Source organism: Octopus sinensis, linkage group LG25, assembly GCF_006345805.1.
Source record: "Octopus sinensis linkage group LG25, ASM634580v1, whole genome shotgun sequence".
NCBI lineage: Eukaryota > Metazoa > Mollusca > Cephalopoda > Octopoda > Octopodidae > Octopus > Octopus sinensis.
Window position 1 is genome coordinate 6309995 of NC_043021.1, and position 20739 is coordinate 6330733.

Consider the following 20739-nt stretch of genomic DNA (forward strand, 5'->3'; position numbering starts at 1 on the left):
GTATTTTTTCTGTCTTTACGTTCTGAGTTCAAATTCCGCTGAGGTCGACTTTGCCTTTCAGCCTTTCAGGGTTGATAAATTAAGTACCTGTTTCGCACTGGGGTCGATCTAATCGACTGGCGCCCTCCCCCAAAATTTTGGGCCTTGTGCCTTTAGTATAAAATGATGTATGTGTGTGTGTGTGTATATCTTCGTCATATAACATTTTAAAGGTATTTGAATAGTGAAAGCACCAAGGTAGGGTCGGTGATCGCACGACTGTGCAATCAAAGTATATTGACAAATATGTACTCACTGAAATAAACACAGATTTGTTGCTCCAGTTATGCATATATTCACACTGGTTGACTGAATACATTAGAATTCATCAAGGTCACACCTGGGTACACTCACTGCACCTATTGTACTGCTCACTGTAGACTCCGGATTGGAACGAATTGCAGGTTCTGGGTTAGGTGAAGAATAAATAACAACAACAGATGGATTGTGGTTCATTACAGCTGTTTCAGACGTGTTTTTTAATTGACGAATGGAAGTGTTACATCATGTAAAAACAAAAACAAAAAAATTGTTTTCATCAGGTGAATACAGGTAAAAATTAACAATTAGAACTTCTCAAAACAAGGACATAGCATAATATGACTCAATTGATCCAAATTCAGTCAGAGAGGGGAAAGCTATGGGAACATAAACAAACCAACACAGGTTGTCAAGCGGTAGTGGGGGACAAACACAAACACACATACGGAGTTTCCATCTACTAAATCCACTCACAATGCTTTGGTCAACCCAAGGCTGTAGTAGAAGACTTATAATGAGGAACTTGTTAAAGCACCTGGATCAGGGTGGGAAGTATAAGGAAAAGTATAAGGAAGTAAATGGAGAGAGAAACTAAAACAAGGAGAGAGAAGGGGCTGCATGATCTCGTTTGACCCCGTAAAGGGTTACAAATAAAAATGTTGTTTCTGAATATTTAACAGGGGTCTTTAAATTGATAAACAAGAGTAACGAAAAGAAATGGTTGGGAGAAAACAGATACATACGCATACATATACATTTGTATACATGGCGCAGGAGTGGCTGTGTGGTAAGTAGCTTGCTTACCAACCACATGGTTCTGGGTTCAGTCCCACTGCGTGGCACCTTGGGCAAGTGTCTTCTTCTATAGCCTCGGGCCGACCAAAGCCTTGTGAGTGGATTTGGTAGACGGAAACTGAAAGAAGCCTGTCGTATATATGTATAATATATATATATATATATATATATGTGTGTGTGTGTGTGTGTTTGTGTGTCTGTGTTTGTCCCCTTAGCATTGCTTGACAACCGACGCTGGTGTGTTTATGTCCCCGTCACTTAGCAGTTCGGCAAAAGAGACCGATAGAATAAGTCCTGGGCTTACAAAGAATAAGTCCCGGGGTCGAGTTGCTCGATTAAAGGCGGTGCTCCAGCATGGCCGCAGTCAAATGACTGAAACAAGTAAAAGAGTAAAGAGAGATACACACACAGACATATAAATGGATAAATCTACTTACACCTGTATAGGTATACACTGCATTCCTTCCTCAAGTGTTTCCTTTCCAACTTTCCTCCTCTTTGCTTCCAACTCTCTGTACACCTCTCACATTTGCTTTTCCAAAAATCTCACTACTGTAGCAGCCACATTGCTTTTCTAAGCTGTTGTCTCCACCACCATGCTCCCGCATCCCCTCCCCCGAGGCTTCTGCTTGAAGTTCTGCCCTACTCTATATTCTTCTCCCTTTGCCAAACCCATCCTTTGCCTGTACTTCTTGCCTTCTCATCTGTGCTATCATCCATTCCATTCTCTTCCGTATCCACTCTCTAGATCACTAACTTCTGTAGGCTCACCTTTTCTTCTCCTCTCTTTGCATTCCATCTTTCACCCAATCTAGACTCTTCTTCTTGCCATGCTTCAATCACCAATTCCTCAACTTTCACACACTGACCAAAAACCTGTATTTGCCTCACCCGTCCATCCCAACCCTCCCTCTTCAACCCCTCATATGTTCCCCCCTACACCCACGACATACTGTGATTACTATACCACTATACCACCTGAAGCTGAACATTTGTTCCTTGTTAAAGGTCTTCCACTTTGTACCCCTCACTGTGATGAATTCCAGTCCCCCCCCCCCCCGTACAGACATCGGACAGTTCCTGTGTCATACAAAATTGTGTCTTCTATGGCTCAACTCTGCCTCACAACAACTGGGATTGCCTCCCAGAGCTGGGTCACCATCCATCCATCCATTCAACTGGATGCTGCCACCAAGTCAGTTCAGCAGCCTAGACTTGTTTGTAAATGCATGCAACAACACCATCAACTTCTTTGATTTCAATAACATCTCCTAGGCCTAAATCTCAACCCGGAACTCTTCGTCTATCTAGAGGAAGCATTCTAACAGCTTTGCAACCCTGAATTCTATAGCCTCCTGCCCTCCAACCCACCCTGTCTTACCAGCTTGTCTTCTACCATCGTGATCTTGTCTGCTCTCTTCTGTACTCTCTTTACTCTTTTACTCTTTTACTTGTTTCAGTCATTTGACTGTGGCCATGCTGGAGCACCGCCTTTAGTCGAGCAAATCGACCCTGGGACTTATTCTTTGTAAGCCCAGTACTTATTCTATCAGTCTCTTTTGCCGAACCGCTAAGTGACGGGGACGTAAACACACCAGCATCGGTTGTCAAGCAATGCTAGGGGGACAAACACAGACACACAAACACACACACATACATATATATACATATATACGACAGGCTTCTTTCAGTTTCCGTCTACCAAATCCACTCACAAGTCATTGGTCGGCCCGGGGCTATAGCAGAAGACACTTGCCCAAGATGCCATGCAGTGGGACTGAACCCGGAACCATGCGGTTGTTTAGCAAGCTACTTACCACACAGCCACTCCTACCACCAATTTTTTTTTTTGTCTAAACTCTCCTCTCTACCATCTGTTTCTCCACCAAGATCCATAAATCCAATAACCCTGGGTTCCCCATTCTCTCAACATACAGCAGCCCTATTGAATTTATTTCTAAGTACCTGGACCTTGTCCTTTCTGTTTGAGTCACTTCCCTGTTTCACTCACTTCAACAATACCAACCATGTTCTTCACATTTTCAATTGATTTTTTCCCTTCCATTTTAGTCCCTTCCCATGAATATCAAATTACTCCACACTAACATTCCTCACAGTGATGGTCTCCTGACCTTCCAAATCTTCAAAACACTTCCTTGATTTTGGCCACAAGCTCAGCCTTGGTGTAGCAGGCAGAGTGGTTGGTATCTTTCTCAACTGCAACTTTACACATAGTAATCCATGGGATTAAAATCAAAGGAATTTGGGGGCAGGAAAGATGGGGGCTGGTGAAGTTATTGAAATTCTCTGACAACCACTTGTAACTCTTTCTGGGGGTAAGGCGGTGAGCTGGCAGAATCATTAGCACGCCGGGCAAAATGCTCAGCGGTATTTTGTCTGTCATTACGTTCTGAGTTCAAATTCCGCCGAGGTGGACTTTGCCTTTCATCCTTTCGGGGTCGATAAATTAAGTACCAGTTACGCACTGGAGGGGTCGATCTAATCAACTTAATACCTATGTCTGTCCTTGTTTGTCCCCTATATGTTTAGCCCCTTGTGGGTCGTAAAGAAATAGGTATGGCAAGAGGGCTGAATCCTGCTGTCACACATGACCGCCTTCTAGCAGTAACCTTCTCCAGCCAGGGTTCAACTGGTCTCCAGCAGCTTCACCTAACTATCTGAACTAAGCCCCAAGCCCTGTTCATCAGTTGTTGGATAAATTCCAGCATATGAAGGAAGTCATAGCACCTGCTGTGTCCCTTCCTGCTGGCCATAGATAAAACACCACCTACTTACATTCTTTTGTGATCCCTTAAAAAATTCCTTAAAAAAGGAAGCTGACACACCCAATTACTAAATTTTTAAATACTGCCCTAAGCCTTGAGCTTTAACATTTATAGTGTCAAAGTAAAGGATTCAATTTTAAAAAAACTAACAAAAATAATTAGAACTACCTACATTCGTTTTTGTGACCCACTAAAAAATACTCCCATGACCTGAGTGGACACACCTACTTACACAGTTCTACATGCATAAACTTGATCAATAAAAATGTCTTCAATGCACCTCTCCACCCCAATCCACACACCTAAGGAAAGTTTTATCTCCACAATGACTAATTAAAGCCATGACTAAGTTCGGTGCATTGAAGTGCAATGAAGGCTTAGCAGACCGGAACTTCAAAGTCACTGTCAATAATATTCTTTAAAAAAAAAAAATGTGTGTGTTTGTGTTTATGTATGTATTAAATATATGTAAGCATAGGCGCAGGAGTGGCTGTGTGGGTTCAGTCCCACTGCGTGGCACCTTGGGCAAGTTTCTTCTACTATAGCCTCGGGCCAACCAAAGCCTTGTGAGTGGATTTGGTAGACGGAAACTGAAAGAAGCCCGTCGTATATATGTATATATATATATATCTATATATATATATATATATATATATATATATGCGTGTGTGTGTTTGTGTGTCTGTGTTTGTCCCCCTAGCATTGCTTGACAACCGATGCTGGTGTGTTTATGTCCCCGTTACTTAGCGGTTCGGCAAAAGAGACTGATAGAATAAGTACTGGGCTTACAAAAGAGTAAGTCCCGGGGTCGAGTTGCTCGATTAAAGGCGGTGCTCCAGCATGGCCGCAGTCAAATGACTGAAACAAGTAAAAGAGTAAAAGAGTATTAAATATATGTAAGCATAGGTGCAGGAGTGGCTGTGTGGTAAGTAGCTTGCTTACCAACCACATGATTCTGGGTTCAGGCCCATTGCATAGCACCTTGGGCAAGTGTCTTCTACTATAGCCTCGGGCTGACCAAAGCCTTGTGAGTGGATTTGTTCTGAAATTGCTGACCTTGTGCCAAAATTTGAAACCATCATCATCATCATCATTATTATTATTATTATTAGTAGTAGTAGTAGTAGTGCTTAAGCTTACTAATTATTATAATTAATTAAATATATAATGAGACCAGAGCTGGCGTAATAGTAAGCTGGTACACTACATAGACCAATTGGGATGGTGTTAATCTTCCTCATTAATATCTCTGGTTGTTTACATGGTCTATAAACTAACTTTTCCTGAGATGTTCTAATTAACATGCCAATTAATCTCATCCTTCAATGAACAAAATGGAAGTACACACAACCCAGGTGAGAAAAATTAAGGGAGTTTCTACTGAATTTCTCGATCTATTCAATATATATATAAACATAGGCGCAGGCATGGCTGTGTGGTAAGAAGGTTGTTTCCCAACCACATGGTTCCAGGTTCAGTCTCACTGCATGGCATCTTGGGCAAATGTCTTCTACTACAGCCTTGGGTTGACCAAAGCATTGTGAGTGGATTTAGTAGATGGGACACTGTATGTGTGTTTGTGTTTGTCCCCCACTACCGCTTGACAACCTGTGTCGGTTTGTTTATGTTCCCATAGCTTAGTGGCTCTGCAAAAAGAGACCAGTAGAATAAAGGCGGCAAGCTGGCAGAATCGTTAGCACGCCGGGCGAGATGCTTAGCGGTATTTCGTCTGTCTTTATGTTCTGAGTTCAAATTCCGCCGAGGTTGACTTTGCCTTTCATCCTTTCGGGGTCGATTAAATAAGTACCAGTTACGCACTGGGGTCGATGTAATCGACTTAATCCCTTTGTCCTTGTTTGTCCCCTCTATTTTTAGCCCCTTGTGGGCAATAAAGAAATAAGAATAAGTACCAGGCTTAACAAAAATATGTACTGAGGTCAATATATTTGACTAAAAATTCTTCAAGGAGGTACCCCAGCATGGCCACAGTCTCATGACTGGAACAAGTGAAGATAAAAGAAACAGCTAAATTTTCCACTGCTGAATAAACTCTCACAGACTGTCCTTATTAAAGAGAGAAATCCATGTGACTTCATTCCTGAAACCACATCACACTAACTACATCTATGGCATTGATTTCACTATGACTGATGAATGATGAATGATGAATGACCAAGCTCAGACATGAGGAGCAAGTATTTAACTCTAACTGATGCTTGCATTCTCTGACTGCGAGAGGAGAAATTATAAATAACTGTCAACATTTATGATGTTAAATAAGTTTATATTCCTTTGGTATTTTCTATTTAATGGTGCACCCATATGTATTAAACATTCACAAAATTTTGTGTGTGTGTGTATATGTACATGTGTGTGTGTGTGCATACAGTATGCATATGTGTGTGTGTGTGTATTGTATCTTGCCATTGGCATATCATGTTAATGTTGTCCTTTTTTTCCAATCTTCCATGAAAAACATGTCTGGTCATGAGGAAATATTTACCTTTGCTTGGAATCAGGTGAGTGGATTTGGTAGACAGAAACTGAAAGAAGCCTCTTGCTTGCTTGCTTGTGTGTGTGTGTGTGTGTATCCTGGTCTTGAGATAATTGATGGTTGTAGATAAGTATCATCATCATACAAGTAAGGATGTTCGTTTCTAATCTTCTGTGAAAGAAAACTTATCCAACTGTGGGAAAATGTTATCTTGCTTTGAAACAGGTGAAGAATGTTTTCAGGAAGGGCATCTGGCTGTAGAAAATCTGCCTCGACAAATTCTGTGTGATCCATGTAAGCTTGGAAAAATGGACGTATGATGATGATGACGATGATGATGTATGATAGAGTTTTGATATAGTGTATGGAGTCAAGCTTGCGGTACTTGGACAAAATCCTTCCTGAGGACAAATCTCCCCTGGGCAAAATTCCCCCTGGACAAAATCCCCTGACAGTCAGTATCCCCTGGGATATTGTTCTTCCTTTGCAATGAAAATGAAAATATTTTCGGAAAGTGAAATTTTATAAAAAAAAAAATGACTAAAATATTTATTAGTGGAAATTTGTCTGGTGGGGATTTTGTCCTGACACCCAATCCTGGAACCCCCCCACATCATTGCCAAGCGCCATCAAATCTGTGTAAGAAGCATATAGAAAAATCACTTCCGAACATCTCTCAGTATTTACTGTATATTTATCTATTTACATACCTTTCATACCTCTACATAATAGATTCCCATGTCGGTTAGTCAGAACTAGTAACCCAAGTACTTTAGCCTCACTCTCAGCCAACGATTTCATATTCTCTCTCTCTGTTTCAAACCAAACAGTCTTTTGGAACATTACCAAGTAGGAATCTAATTTTAGATTTTTCCAGAATACTTTTGCTCTTCTTCTTCTTCCTTTCCGTTGTTTTTTAAATTTTATTTCGTGTTATATTTCATTTTTTGTGCTGTTTTTTTTTTATGTTGCTTTTGTTTTTTTTTTTTTTTGCTAACCACTCCTCATATACTAATTACCATGGAAGTATTGGTAACACATACTAAATACATATATACGTGTGTGTGTGTGCGTGCGCATGTTTGTGTGTGTGTGTGCGTGCGTATGTGTGTGTGTGTGTGTGCATGCATGTGTGTGTGAGTACACACACAAATACCAACTTCCACAACACACACGCACACACATACACACTCATACATCATCATCATTGCCATCACCATCATCACCATCATCATCACCATCGCCATCATCATCACCATCATCATCATCACCATCATCATCCTCATCATCCTCATCATCATCGCCATCATCATCATCATCATCATCATCACCATCATCGCCATCATCATCATCGCCATCATCATCATCATCATTGCCATCATCATCATCATCATCATCATCGCCATCATCACCATCGCCATCATCATCATCACCATCCTCCTCCTCCTCATCATCATCACCATCATCATCATCATCGTTTAACGTCCATCTTCCATTAAGTGGCAGCAGTGTTGGGGCATTGGATAGAATGCCTGGCAGGAATTCCTTTTGACACTCTGTGTTGTGAGTTCAAATCCAAATCTTGCTACGGTTGATTTTTTTTTTTTCCCCATTCATTGTTATAGGATCAATCAATAAAAATAACTTCCTATTCAAGATGGTGGATCAGTAGAATTGTTGATACTCAACAGGATGCTGTTTGATGTTCGTCCTGGCTCTTCATCTCAGTGGCAATACCTGCAAGGATACTGGGTGTCAATGTATACTAGTCTTGTTCTCTTGGATAACATTGGTGCAGGGAGAGAGGTGACTTGATGTGCAAGTCGGTTTTCCTCTCCCTGAGAAAGGTCGCCTCGCTCCCTGTCACCAGTGGGCAGCTGCTGGATGCTTGCATAAAGAAAATGATAATTTACCCAGGCTTGCACTCTGTCAGAGGGTCCTTTCTAGGTGCATGTACTCAGACCATCTGCAACAGAGGAATAAGGCCATTAAAAGCACACACAGACACACACACATGCAGACAGATAGATAGATAGATAGATAGATAGGTAGATAGAGAGAGAGAGAGACAGACAGACAGATAGTTAGATAGATAGATAGATAGATAAATAGATAGAGAGGGAGAGAGGGAGAGAGAGAGGGCGAGAGACAGACAGATAGATAGATAGATAAATAGATAGATAGATAGATAGACAGACAGACAGATAGATAGATAGATACATAGATAGAGAGAGAGAGAGACAGACAGACAGATAGATAGATAGATAAATAGAGAGATAGAGAGAGAGAGAGACAGATAGATGTGAATGCAAGCATGGCTCAATGGTTAAAAAGTTTGTTTCACAACTACGAGGTCTCAGGTTCAATCCATCGTATGGCACCTTGTGCGAGTGTCTTTTACCACAGCCACTGCCTGACTGATGCCTTGTGAGTGAAATTCTGCAAATAGACACTGTGTAACAGTCCATCAAATCCACTTTGCTTGTAATTTAATGAGCTTGCCTCGTTTGTGTTACGTTGCTTCTGCCTGACAAGTACATTAAGAACATACATAGCTGTGCGCTTAATTGGATTCCACTTGATCAAATAACTGTGATAAGAAGCTTGCTTCCCAACCACATGGTTCCGGGTTCAGGCCTACTGCGTGGCACCTTGGGCAAGTGTCCTTTACTATATAGCCTTGGGCCGACCAAAACCTTGTGAGTGGATTTGGTAGACGGAAACTGAAAGAAGCCTGTTGTATATATATATATTTATTTATTTTTGTGTGTATTTGTATCTGTGTTTGTTCTCCGCCTCCATTACTTGACAACAGATGTTGGTGTGTTTACATCCCCATAACTTAGCAGTTCAGCAGAAGAGACTGATAGAATAAGTGCCAGGTTTACGGAGAATAAGCCCAGGGGGCGATTTCTTCAACAAGAAGGTAGCGCTTCAGCATGGCTCCAGTCAAATGACTGTGTATTTGTATCTGTGTTTGTTCTCCACCTCCATTACTTGACAACAGATGTTGGTGTGTTTACATCCCCATAACTTAGCAGTTCAGCAGAAGAGACTGATAGAATAAGTGCCAGGTTTACGGAGAATAAGCCCAGGGGGCGATTTCTTCAACAAGAAGGTAGCGCTTCAGCATGGCTCCAGTCAAATGACTGAAACAATTAAAAGAATAAAAGAATTTGTATATAGGCGTAGGAGTGGCTGTGTGGTAAGTAGCTTGTTTACCAATCACATGGTTCCGGGTTCAGTCCCACTGCGTGGCACCTTGGGCAAGTGTCTTCCACTATAGCCTCGGGCCGACCAAAGCCTTGTGAGTGGATTTGGTAGACGGAAACTGAAAGAAGCCCGTCGTATATATATGTATATATGTGTGTGTGTGTGTTTGTATTTCTGTGTTTGTCCCCCTAGCATTGCTTGACAACCGATGCTGGTGTGTTTACGTCACCGTAACTTAGCGGTTCGGCAAAAGAGACTGATAGAATAAGTACTAGGCTTACAAAGAATAAGTCAAGGGGTCGATTTGCTCGACTAAATGCGGTGCTCCAGCATGGCCACAGTCAAATGACTGAAACAAGTAAAAGAATAAAAGAATTTGTATATATATACGAAGCAGTGCTGAAAAGTTCCTGGTTTTAAGGGTATTGCGAAAGGCCTGATTGGAGGTCCAACATTCCGAGCTTTTTTACAGGGTTTACAAAAACTGAAGGACCACTGCAATAAGAGTGTGAATCTGAGAGGGGAATATGTTGAATAAAATCATAATTAACTGATTGTCCTGTATTTTCTTTTACCCATGACTTAGCTGTTTGGGGGAAAAAAGACCTATAGAATAAGTACCAGGCTTAAAAAATAGACAAGTGTTGGGGTCAATTCGTTTTACTAGAATTCTTCAAGCATGACCACAGTTGGATGACTGAAACAAGTGAAAGATAGAAAAGTGTGTATGTATGTGTGTATGGAAATGTTACTCTGAGCATCAACTGAACAAGAAAAATATGTGTGGGAGAGAGAGAGAGAGAGAGAGAGAGAGGGGGGGGCAGCCGTAAGCTGACCCAACTGATGGAGCAGCTATCAAGGTTGGCTGTTATAACTACTGAAAGGTCCATTAGGAGCATGCATGTAGGAAAAGCAGCAGGGCTTAGTCCCTGAGATGCTAAAAATACCAGTTGAATTAGGATTTCTGTGAACTCCTAAATTCCTGTATTCCAAGTAATTGCAGCGCTCACCAAGTTCTAGACCACATTTAATTGCAATTCAAATAATGTCGTGACCGAAAAAGATGAACTTAGTTTAGTTCCTCTTTCTCAGTAAGCAAGCACGTTTGGCCTCATTTTAGAACTTTCTGTCAAAAGAATTCTTGTTTGCGTCATGTTTGTTTTTTTTTTGTTTTTTTTTGTTTTAGTTTATTAAGTAAATTATTTCAGATGTTTGCTTTCCTTTGGTTTTCAAACTAAGCCAGTAAATTAGAATATGTTGATATTTATTAACGACTTAAATTCAGCAAGCTGGCAGAATCGTTAGAATGCTGGGCAAAATACTTAATGGTTCTGGGTTCAGTCCCACTGCGTGGCACCTTGGGCAAGTGTCTTCTACTATAGCCTCAGGCCAACCAAAGCCTTGTGAGTGGATTTGGTAGACAGAAACTGAAAGAAGCCCGTCATATATATGTATATGTATATATATGTGTGTGTGTGTGTGTGTGTGTGTGTGTGTTGTGTGTGTGTGTTTGTGTGTCTGTGTTTGTCCCCCCAACATCGCTTGACAACCAATGCTGGTGTGTTTACATCCCCTTAACCTAGTGGTTTGGTATAGGTGACCAATAGAATAAGTACAAGGCTTACAGGTCAATTTGCTCAACTAAAGGCGGTGCTCCAGCATGGCCGCAGTCAAATGACTGAAACAAGTAAAAGATAAAAGATAGGGTCTCTGAATTTTGTGGCTGTATGAGGTAATAAAAGTTTATAACACTAATTCATTAATGATGTGGGCCTTACAAAACCCTTGAATGGTGGAGATGAAAGTAGATCTCAGAATGATTTTTCTAATGGAGTTGTACAGCTTCAAAGTTTCCGAGAAGACTATCAGGAGTGCAGATTCAATTTTGAGATAGGCTGTTGAGACTATTGATGTCCAGGAATCAATATCTTGTAAATAAATGTGGAAACACCTGTGTGTAATCAATTTACCTATGTGCAGCCAACATCCTTGATCTTGGTCACAGGCTTGGCCTTGGTGTAGCAGGCAAAGCAGCTGGGGGCTGCAACCAACTTGGACAAGTGAAAGTGAGAGGACAATAGGTAAAAACTACATCTACAATGTACACCAAATAATCAATACTTCCTATCACCAGTTTTCCTCCAAATTCATGAATTAGTTATATTTTTATGGCTTCTATACTGGACTTACTGCATTTTGTCTGAATTTCTGGTTTCCAACAGGATTGGGAGGTTTATGTAAAGAAAAGACTACAGGATTGTAAAGAGTTTTAGGCACAGGAGTGGTTTTGTGGTAAGTAGCTTACTTACCAACCACATGATTCCCATCGGATATATATATATGTGTGTATTTTTATGTGTCTGTGTGCCCCCCTGCCTGCCAGCCATCGCTTGACAACCAATGTTGTTGAGTTTACGTCCCTGTAACTTAGCGGTTCGGCAAAAGAAACTGATAGAATAAGTCCTGGGGTTGATTTGTTTGACTAAAGGCAGTGCTCCAGCACGGCCACAGTCAACTGACTGAAACAAATGAAAAAAAAAAGTTAATCAGGTAGTGTGTGTGTGTTATCTCTAATGTTTTGTATAGTCCAGTGGTTTTCAACCAAGGTCCACATAACCCTGGGGGGCGGGGGGCGATATAAGATTTTGTTGTTGAAGTTTATGTGCAATAAATTGCTTTACTTCTCCAATACACAAACCATTATAACAATTGTCTTTCACACCAACTCCTAATAATATTTAATTATGAAAATATAATAGGCACAGGTGTTGTGGCTGTGGTGGTTAGAAGTTTGCTTCCCAATAAAGGCGGCGAGCTGGCGGAAACGTTAGCACGCCGGGCGAAATGCTTAGTGGTATTTCGTCTGTCCTTACGTTCTGAGTTCAAATTCCACCGAGGTCGACTTTGTCTTTCATCCTTTCGGGGTCGATAAATTAAGTACCAGTTACGCACTGGGGTCGATGTAATCGACTTAATACCTATGTCTGTCCTTGTTTGTCCCCTCTGTGTTTAGCCCCTTGTGGGTAATAAAGAAATAGGTATTTCGTCTGTCTTTACATTCTGAGTTCAAATTCCACCGAGGTCAACTTTGACTTTCATCTTTTCGGGGTCGATAAACTAAGTACCAGTTACGCACTAGGGTTGATGTAATCAACTTAATCCCTTCGTCTGCCCTTGTTTGTCCCCTCTATGTTTAGTCCCTTTCTGTTTTTTTCTTCTTCTTTTTGATTCTCTGGCTCACCATTTATATCAGTTAAAGGATGGTATACAATCCTTTCTTAATTAATAAAATATAAATGAATTGGATTAAAATCAAATAAATTTATTGCCTATGGTATTCAGTGTACCTTTTTTTATTTATTTTAACCCTTTAGCATTCAGATTACTTTGTGAAAGTAAGGTTTATTTATTCATTCTCTTTACTCTTTACTCTTTTACTTGTTTCAGTCATTTGACTGTGGCCATGCTGGAGCACCACCTTTAGTCGAGCAAATCGACCCCGGGACTTATTCTTTGTAAGCCCAGTACTTATTCTATCGTTCTCTTTTGCCGAACCGCTAAGTGATGGGGACATAAACACACCAGCATCGGTTGTAAAGCAATGCTAGGGGGACAAACACAGACACACAAACATATACACACACACTTATATATATATATACATATACGACAGGCTTCTTTCAGTTTCTGTCTACCAAATCCACTCACAAGGCATTGGTTGGCCCGGGGCTATAGCAGAAGACACTTGCCCAAGATGCCACGCAGTGTGACTGAACCCGGAACCATGTGGTTGGTTAGCAAGCTACTTACCACACAGCCACTCCTGCGCCTGTTTTGAATTAGTTGTGCAATATCTTGTAACTTCGAGATTTCGATGATGTGACTCTATTTTTTAGGATGACATTGCAGGCTAAGTATAAGAGGGTAGATCTAGCCAATTTGAACCTAAAATAGACAGAATATTTTGACTGCTTTAAATGCTAGAAGGTTAATCATCCTTTATTACCCACACAGCTTTAACTTTTTAGCATTTAATACAGCCATACCTGGTCCAAATATCTTACCTGTTTTATGTTAAAACTGACCAAACAACCTCCCACTCCTGCCTTACAATGTCATTCTAAAAATATACGAACACACCGTTGGAGTCTCAAAGCTACTAGATAATGTGTAATTAATTCAAAACGACTTGAATATATAAACAATACGTTTGACAAAGAAATCTGAATGCTACAGGGTTAATGATTTATTTTTGATTTTGTAAAATATCTTTGGACAAAAATATACTTAACTTTTGTCTATATCAGAAAATATAATTTACTGATGACCTTGCTCTAATTGCTGAGTCGCTATCAGAACTGGAGGAGAAGTTTCAGGTGTGGAAACAAGGATTAGAATCGAAGGGCCTCAGAGTCAATCTAGCTAAAACCAAAGTCGTAATCAGTAGGAAGGTAGACAAATCACAAACACCTTCAGGTAGATGGCTCTGCTCGATCTGTAGAAAAGGTGTAGGTAGAAACTCTATAAGATGCACCAAGTGTAAGCTATGGACACATAAGAGATGCAGCAATGTCAAAGGAAGGCTAACTAGGAAGATGGTTTTTGTATGTGGCAGATGCTCAGGAACAATAAACACTGAAAATGCTCTGAGACCAACTTCCGTCACTTTCCAGGGAGAAAAACTAGAAATAGTTGATAGTTTCCGTTACCTAGGTGACCAAGTCAGCAGCGGGGGCGGGTGTGCTGAAAGTGTAACTGCTAGAGTAAGAATAGCTTGGGCAAAGTTCAGAGAGCTCTTACCTCTACTGGTGACAAAAGGCCTCTCGCACAGAGTGAAAGGCAGACTGTATGATGCGTGTGTACGAACAGCCATGCTACATGGCAGTGAAACATGGGCCGTGACTGCTGAGGATATGCGTAAGCTCGCTAGAAATGAAGCCAGTATGCTCCGATGGATGTGTAATGCCGGTACTCACACTCGGCAGAGTGTAAGTACCTTGAGAGAAAAGCTGGACCTAAGAAGCATCAGTTGTGGTGTGCAAGAGAGACGTTTGCGCTGGTATGGTCATGTGGCGAGAATGGATGAAGATAGTTGTTTGAAAAAGTGCCACACCCTAGCGGTTGAGGGAACCTGTGGAAGAGGCAGACCCAGGAAAACCTGGGACGAGGTGGTGAAGCACGACCTTCGAACTTTAGGTCTCACTGAGGAAATGACTAGAGACCGAGACCTCTGGAAGTGTGCTGTGCGCGAGAAGACCCGGCAGGACAAGTGAGTCCATAACCCGTGGCCTTCTACATGGGATGGAGCCAGCCTACGTATGCATACCTCCCTTCTTGGGACACAAAACTCTACTTGTGAAGACGTGATGAGGCAAGTGAGGATCAGAATCGAAATCGATCAATGGAAATTGCGGATGTGCTACCAGTGCCGGTGGCATGTCAAAACTCTGCTTGTGAAGACCCGTTGAGGCAAGTGACGATCAGAATCGAAATCGATCAATGGAAATTGCAGATGTGTTACCAGTGCCGGTGGCATGTAAGAGAACTTTCCGTTTCGCGACCGTTGCCAGCACCGCCCCGTTTCGTGTCCGTTGCCAGCCTCGCCTGGCCCTCGTGCCGGTGGCACATAAAAAGCACCATCCGTTCGTGGCCGTTTGCCAGCTCTGTCTGGCACCAGTGCGGGTGGCACGTAAAAAGCACCCACTACACTCACGGAGTGGTTGGCGTTAGGAAGGGCATCCAGCCGTAGAAACACTGCCAGATTTGACTGGGCCTGATGAAGCCTTCTGGCTTCACAGACCCCAGTAGAACCGTCCAACCCATGCTAGCATGGAAAACGGACGCTAAACGATGATGATGATGATGATGATGATGATTGACAAACTTGTTTAACCCTTTAGTGTTTAAACCGGCCACATCCGGCCTAATATATTATACATGTTTTATATTCAAACTGGCGATATCCAGCCTCTCACACCTAACCTACAGTGACATTCTAAAAATAAACATTCACATCATTGAAACCTCAAAGCTATAAGATAATGCATGATTAATTCAAAACAATTTGAGTGAAAAAGTATTACATTTAACAGAATAATCTGAACACGAAAGGGTTAACCCTCCAGCTTTCAGATTTCTCTGTCAAATGTAATGCTTATTTATTCCCATTGATATAAATTAGTCATTCATTATTTTATAGCTTTGAGATTTCAATGACACAACTGTATATTTTTAGAATTATTGTAGGGTAAGTGTGAGAGGCCAGATTTGGCCAGTTTGAATACTTTGGCTGGATATGGCTGGTTTAAAAGGACCCACAGTTGTACAGGCCAAAACATAGGTCCATAGTTGTCCCTTGCCTACAAAAATCAAACTGTTCTTTCTTTAACCCTTTCGTTACCAACCCGGCTGAAACCACCTCTGGCTCTGAGTACAAATGTCTTGTTTTTATAAGTTGTGAATCAAAATCTTCCACCAAACCTAAGTCACAATTTATGTTCCTAACACTAGCTGAATGATAACTAAGTTATTTTACTAAATTCTTTGTTATATTTTAAAGTAATTGAGAGAAACACAGATTTTCTCAAAATAAATACGGTAACGAAAGGGTTAAACATGTAAATTAACTCAAGAAATTTAGGGAAGTGTAGCCCTGGATAAACACTTTGAATTTTTGAAAAAATGATACAGTTATATCAAGAATGATTTTGATCATAAGTCTACTTGATAATAGCTTACCTGGGATTAAACAACAACTGTAACCACTAATACTGACTACTATAGTAAACATGTGATAAGGTAATCCTAGATACATTATGCCTGATAAGATCACAGCTTGAACAGCTTTGATCATAGATCTACCGGATCAGGACTGACCTATGACTGAACAACAACAACAGCAATACAGCCACTAACACTATTATAAATACTGACTATTTTGGTCACTAATACTTTTATACTGTTCCTTAGCTAATTTAGACACTGGTAGACTCTCTATGAATAACAAAACAGGGTGTTTGCAGCTGGACCCTTTAATCATAGATTTAATTAAACAGGGCCAACAACAACAATAACCAAGGTATTATAACTAAGCCCTGGCCCTTTGAAAAGACCCCCATGTTTTAGAGACCTTTTCAGTTGCGACTACATTAGAGTTTTATATTAATAGCGGTAACTCTTCTCTTTGCAGGTGGCGGCATTGCTGTTGGTTCCTTGGTATTGATTGGTAAATATATCTCTTGTTATTTCTTGTCTTGCATGATGTTGATACGAGGACTAAAACTGAGCCGTTAGTAGTGAGGACTGAAGCAGACCCAAGGGTTGACTAGTCTTAACTTGATATGTGCAATGTAGAAGTTGAACTTTGCTACTAGCTACCTCCCCTTCTCCCTAGAGTCACTCATTTCGAAAATCCATCACCATCTGATTGTGGCCGTTTGCCAGCCTCGTCTGGCACCTGTACAGGTGGCACGTAAAAAGCACCCACTACACTCACGGAGTGGTTAGCGTTAGGAAGTGCATCCAGCTGTAGAAACACTGCCAGATCAGAGTGGGCCTGGCGCAGCCTTCTGGCTTCCCAGACCCCAGTTGAACCGTCCAACCCATGCTAGCATGGAAAACGGACGTTAAACGATGATGATGATGATGATTCTCAATGTCATTCTTTCCCACTTTGTTTTCCATTGATCACCATTTACTGTGCTTCCAGTTACATCTCTCCCTCTCCTCTGAGCTACATCTTAGAACTGCCACACTTCATCTTTAACACGTCTCTTATCTGCAACAATTCTCATCACTGTCACATATCTGCCACTAATGCCCCCCCTCCCCACCTTTGTCTCCACTCACTTCAGCCACCCCTGCATACATCTGACATCCATCTCTGTCACTGTACATCTCTCTTTCACTCAGCTCCTTCTCTTACTCTGTGCATCATTTTAGAGGAATTGGTATGCTAGTTTGCAAGGCGGTGAGCTGGCAGAAACATTAGCACGCCGGGCAAAATGTTAAGCGGTATTTCGTCTGCGGCTATGTTCTGAGTTCAAATTCCACCGAGGTCTACTTTGCCTTTCATCCTTTCGGGGTCGATTAAATAAGTACCAGTTACTCACTGGGGTCGATTACATCAACTTAATCCGTATGTCTGTCTTTGTTTGTCCCTTCTGTGTTTAGCCCCTTGTGGGTAGTAAAGAAATAGGTATGCTAGTTTGTCCAATAACAGACAACAGAATTGATGTGTAACAGTAAGCATATTGTTGAAAGACTAAATATGATTGTATTAGGATGACATGTCAGTTTTATATTTTTAATTTTCTGTCTTATAGAAGAAGATACTTTTGGTCACTATGGTCAACTGTTACTGAAATATTTCCTGTCTGAAGCGGTAATGACCGGTCAGTCCATACTACTTGCTGGAACAGAGGGCCATCCACAGAGTGTACTTAAGGTATGTCTCTTGGTGTGTCTGTCTCTCTTTGTGTGTGCGTGTGTGTGTGTGTTTTGAGATTTCACTTCAGCATTGCAATACTAACAACCAGGTGTAGAACTCAATGTCTGTATGCTTCTGAGTGAAGCATTAGATGAGTATAGAGTGGTAATAAGAGAATGAGATGACAAAGGAATTACCAATTATCCTATGAACTTCATTAGCTTACAGCTGTTTCCACTATAAGGTGTGGTGGCCTCATAGTTGAGTACCTGAGTAACACCTTATAGTTTCATCAGAGCATCAAACATGAAGTGCAATTTATTTGGGAAAACAAAAACATTTAAGTATACATACAAGAAGGCAATTACCAGTTCCTAAGATTATTATCCATTATTCCTTTGTCATCTCTTTTCTTGCATATATATATATATATATATATATATTTCAAGGGTTGAAAAGAAAGAACAACAAAGAAAAAAATTAGATGAAAACACACCAAACAGAAAATGAAACGGAAACATAAATGGAAAATTTGCAGCTGATTTCCTTGTTATTCAATGTTCAAGACATCTTAGTGGTTTTGTGCTTTTAACATTGAGACTACATATACACACACACACACATATATATATATATATATATATACATATATATGACAGGCTTCTTTCAGTTTCCGTCTACCAAATCTACTCACAAGGCATTGGTTGGCCCGGGGCTATAGCAGAAGACACACAGTGGGACTGAACCCAGAACCATGTGGTTGGTAAGCAAGCTACTTACCACACAGCCACATTGCTTATATTTACCAAATTTTAATGAGGGGAATTTTTCTCTTATTTTGTAGGAACTACCGAAACCTATTGTTGATGATGTCACCCCGGTACAGTCAAACATGATGCAGACAGATGAAATGAAGATAGCTTGGCGTTACCAACATCTTAATAAATACCAGGTGGGTCTGCGCAGCCCTGAGTGTATACAGGGCAATATATAATATAGTACTGCATGTAGTGGCACATGGCTTAGTGGTTAGAGCACTGGGCTCACGATCATAAGATAGGGAGTTCAATGCCCAGGCTAGTTGTGTATTGTGTTCTTGAGCAAGACACTTTATTTTCACGTTGCTCCAGTTCACTCAGCTGTGAAAATGAGTTGCAACATCACTGGTGCCAAGCTGTATCAGCCCCTTTGCCTTTCCTTTGGATAACATCGGTGGCGTGGAGAGGGGAGGCTTCTATGCATGGGTGACTGCTGGTCTTCCATAAGGGGAGGGGCTTTCTCCATCCAGGTTGCGGATCCGTGGAATAAGCTGCCCGACGAGATAGTGAAGATTCCGAGGACTGCTCGGTTCAAAGTCTCTCTTGACCAGAAATGGCCTGAACTCTTTGCATGAACACCCTCCCTGTACATAACTCCATGTCCCCCTACATGGCCTTGCTTTTCGCTTTTTGAGCCAAAAAAATTAACTTAACTTAACTTAACATAAGCAACCTTTCCTGGATTTGTGCCTCAGAGGGTAACTTTCTAGGTGCAATCCCAGAGTCATTCATGACCAAAGGGGGGTCTTTACTCTATTGTGTGTGTGGTGAGGATTATGACTGTAAGGGCAAGGAAGTATGGTAGTGTATATAAATTGAGTGAATCTGATGACATCTTCAAAAATTATATATAAAAAATGAAGCAGCACTGTATTTTTTCCCAACCAACGTGAGTGATAATACTCAAAATGTTAATTAACCTACTACATAAATGTTTAAAATGTAATTAATTAGTTATTGTCATATGTCAACTCAGACAAGTGTGTGGGAAACTTTGAGCTGATGGATGCATTTGATGTGAAATAATTTGAAGGTTAATTTTCATGACAGGCTTGGAATATCTGTCCTTTGTTTGTATGGAGATAAGAAAAGGTTTTGTTCAAAACGAGAGAGTTGTAAACAGTCGATCAAAAGAAACAAAGGATGTTAGAAGGATTATTTTGTCCTTGTTATTCACACAGATACTTGGTTGTTCAGGTGTCTATGTAGCAGGACTCACCACATCAGTGGTTCTCAACCATTTTTTGCCTATGGTTCCCTTTGATTTCTATTTTACTCTACTGGACCTCCAGAGCAATTCGATGTATATTAAAAAATATCCTACTGTATTTTTATAATTAAATATTATTAGGAATGGCCATAAAAAAAAAAATTTGATATTTTGTGTATTGTAGAAGTTTAAGCAATTTATTGCAGATAAATTTTAACTAAAAAATAGTATAGGGACCTCTAAGGGCTAAATGGATCCTGATTAAGAACCACTACACTCCATCTCCTTACCTTTCAACAAGTTTCAGATTTGGAGTCAAAGGTGTCCTGATACACACAAGTATGTATGTGTGTGTGGGGGAATCTGAGTCTGTGTGCCTGTGTGTATGTGTGTGTGTGTGTGTGTGTGTGTGTGTGTGTGTGCCAATATATGAATGTGTCTGTGTGTGTGTCTGCATGTATATATTTGGAAGAATAGGAAACAAATGAGTCCAATGATATTCCAGGAATTTTATTTGTTCTCTTTGACAGCCATTTCAAAACCCCACTTGAAAGTAGTGTCAATTCTATAATAAGCACTTAATTAATTGTAATTATTAAATCAATTCAGTAATAAGTGACATGGCAGTCATTTCATCAGAAAGATTTTTGAAAAATGTAGGCACAGTCAAGACTGTGGTATGTGCAGGCGTGGGT

At 40.7% G+C, this 20739-nt stretch overlaps 1 protein-coding gene and 1 long non-coding RNA gene across 2 annotated transcripts in view; one reads left to right on the forward strand and one right to left on the reverse strand.

The window, feature by feature from the left end:
* Window positions 1–1668, reverse strand: part of LOC118767852 — a 3997-nt gene extending 2329 nt beyond the window's left edge. The window contains exons 1-2 of the long non-coding RNA XR_005003754.1: window positions 1533–1668; window positions 296–446 (exon numbers count right to left, since the gene is read on the reverse strand). This is a non-coding gene — a long non-coding RNA (uncharacterized LOC118767852). The remainder of the gene's footprint in view (window positions 1–295; window positions 447–1532) is intronic.
* LOC115224276 (elongator complex protein 4-like) overlaps window positions 1–20739 on the forward strand; it is a 90632-nt gene that overhangs the window by 58821 nt on the left and 11072 nt on the right. The window contains exons 2-4 of the mRNA XM_029795087.2: window positions 16778–16813; window positions 17913–18034; window positions 18861–18968. Of these exons, the coding sequence (XP_029650947.1) occupies window positions 16778–16813; window positions 17913–18034; window positions 18861–18968 (266 nt within the window). The remainder of the gene's footprint in view (window positions 1–16777; window positions 16814–17912; window positions 18035–18860; window positions 18969–20739) is intronic.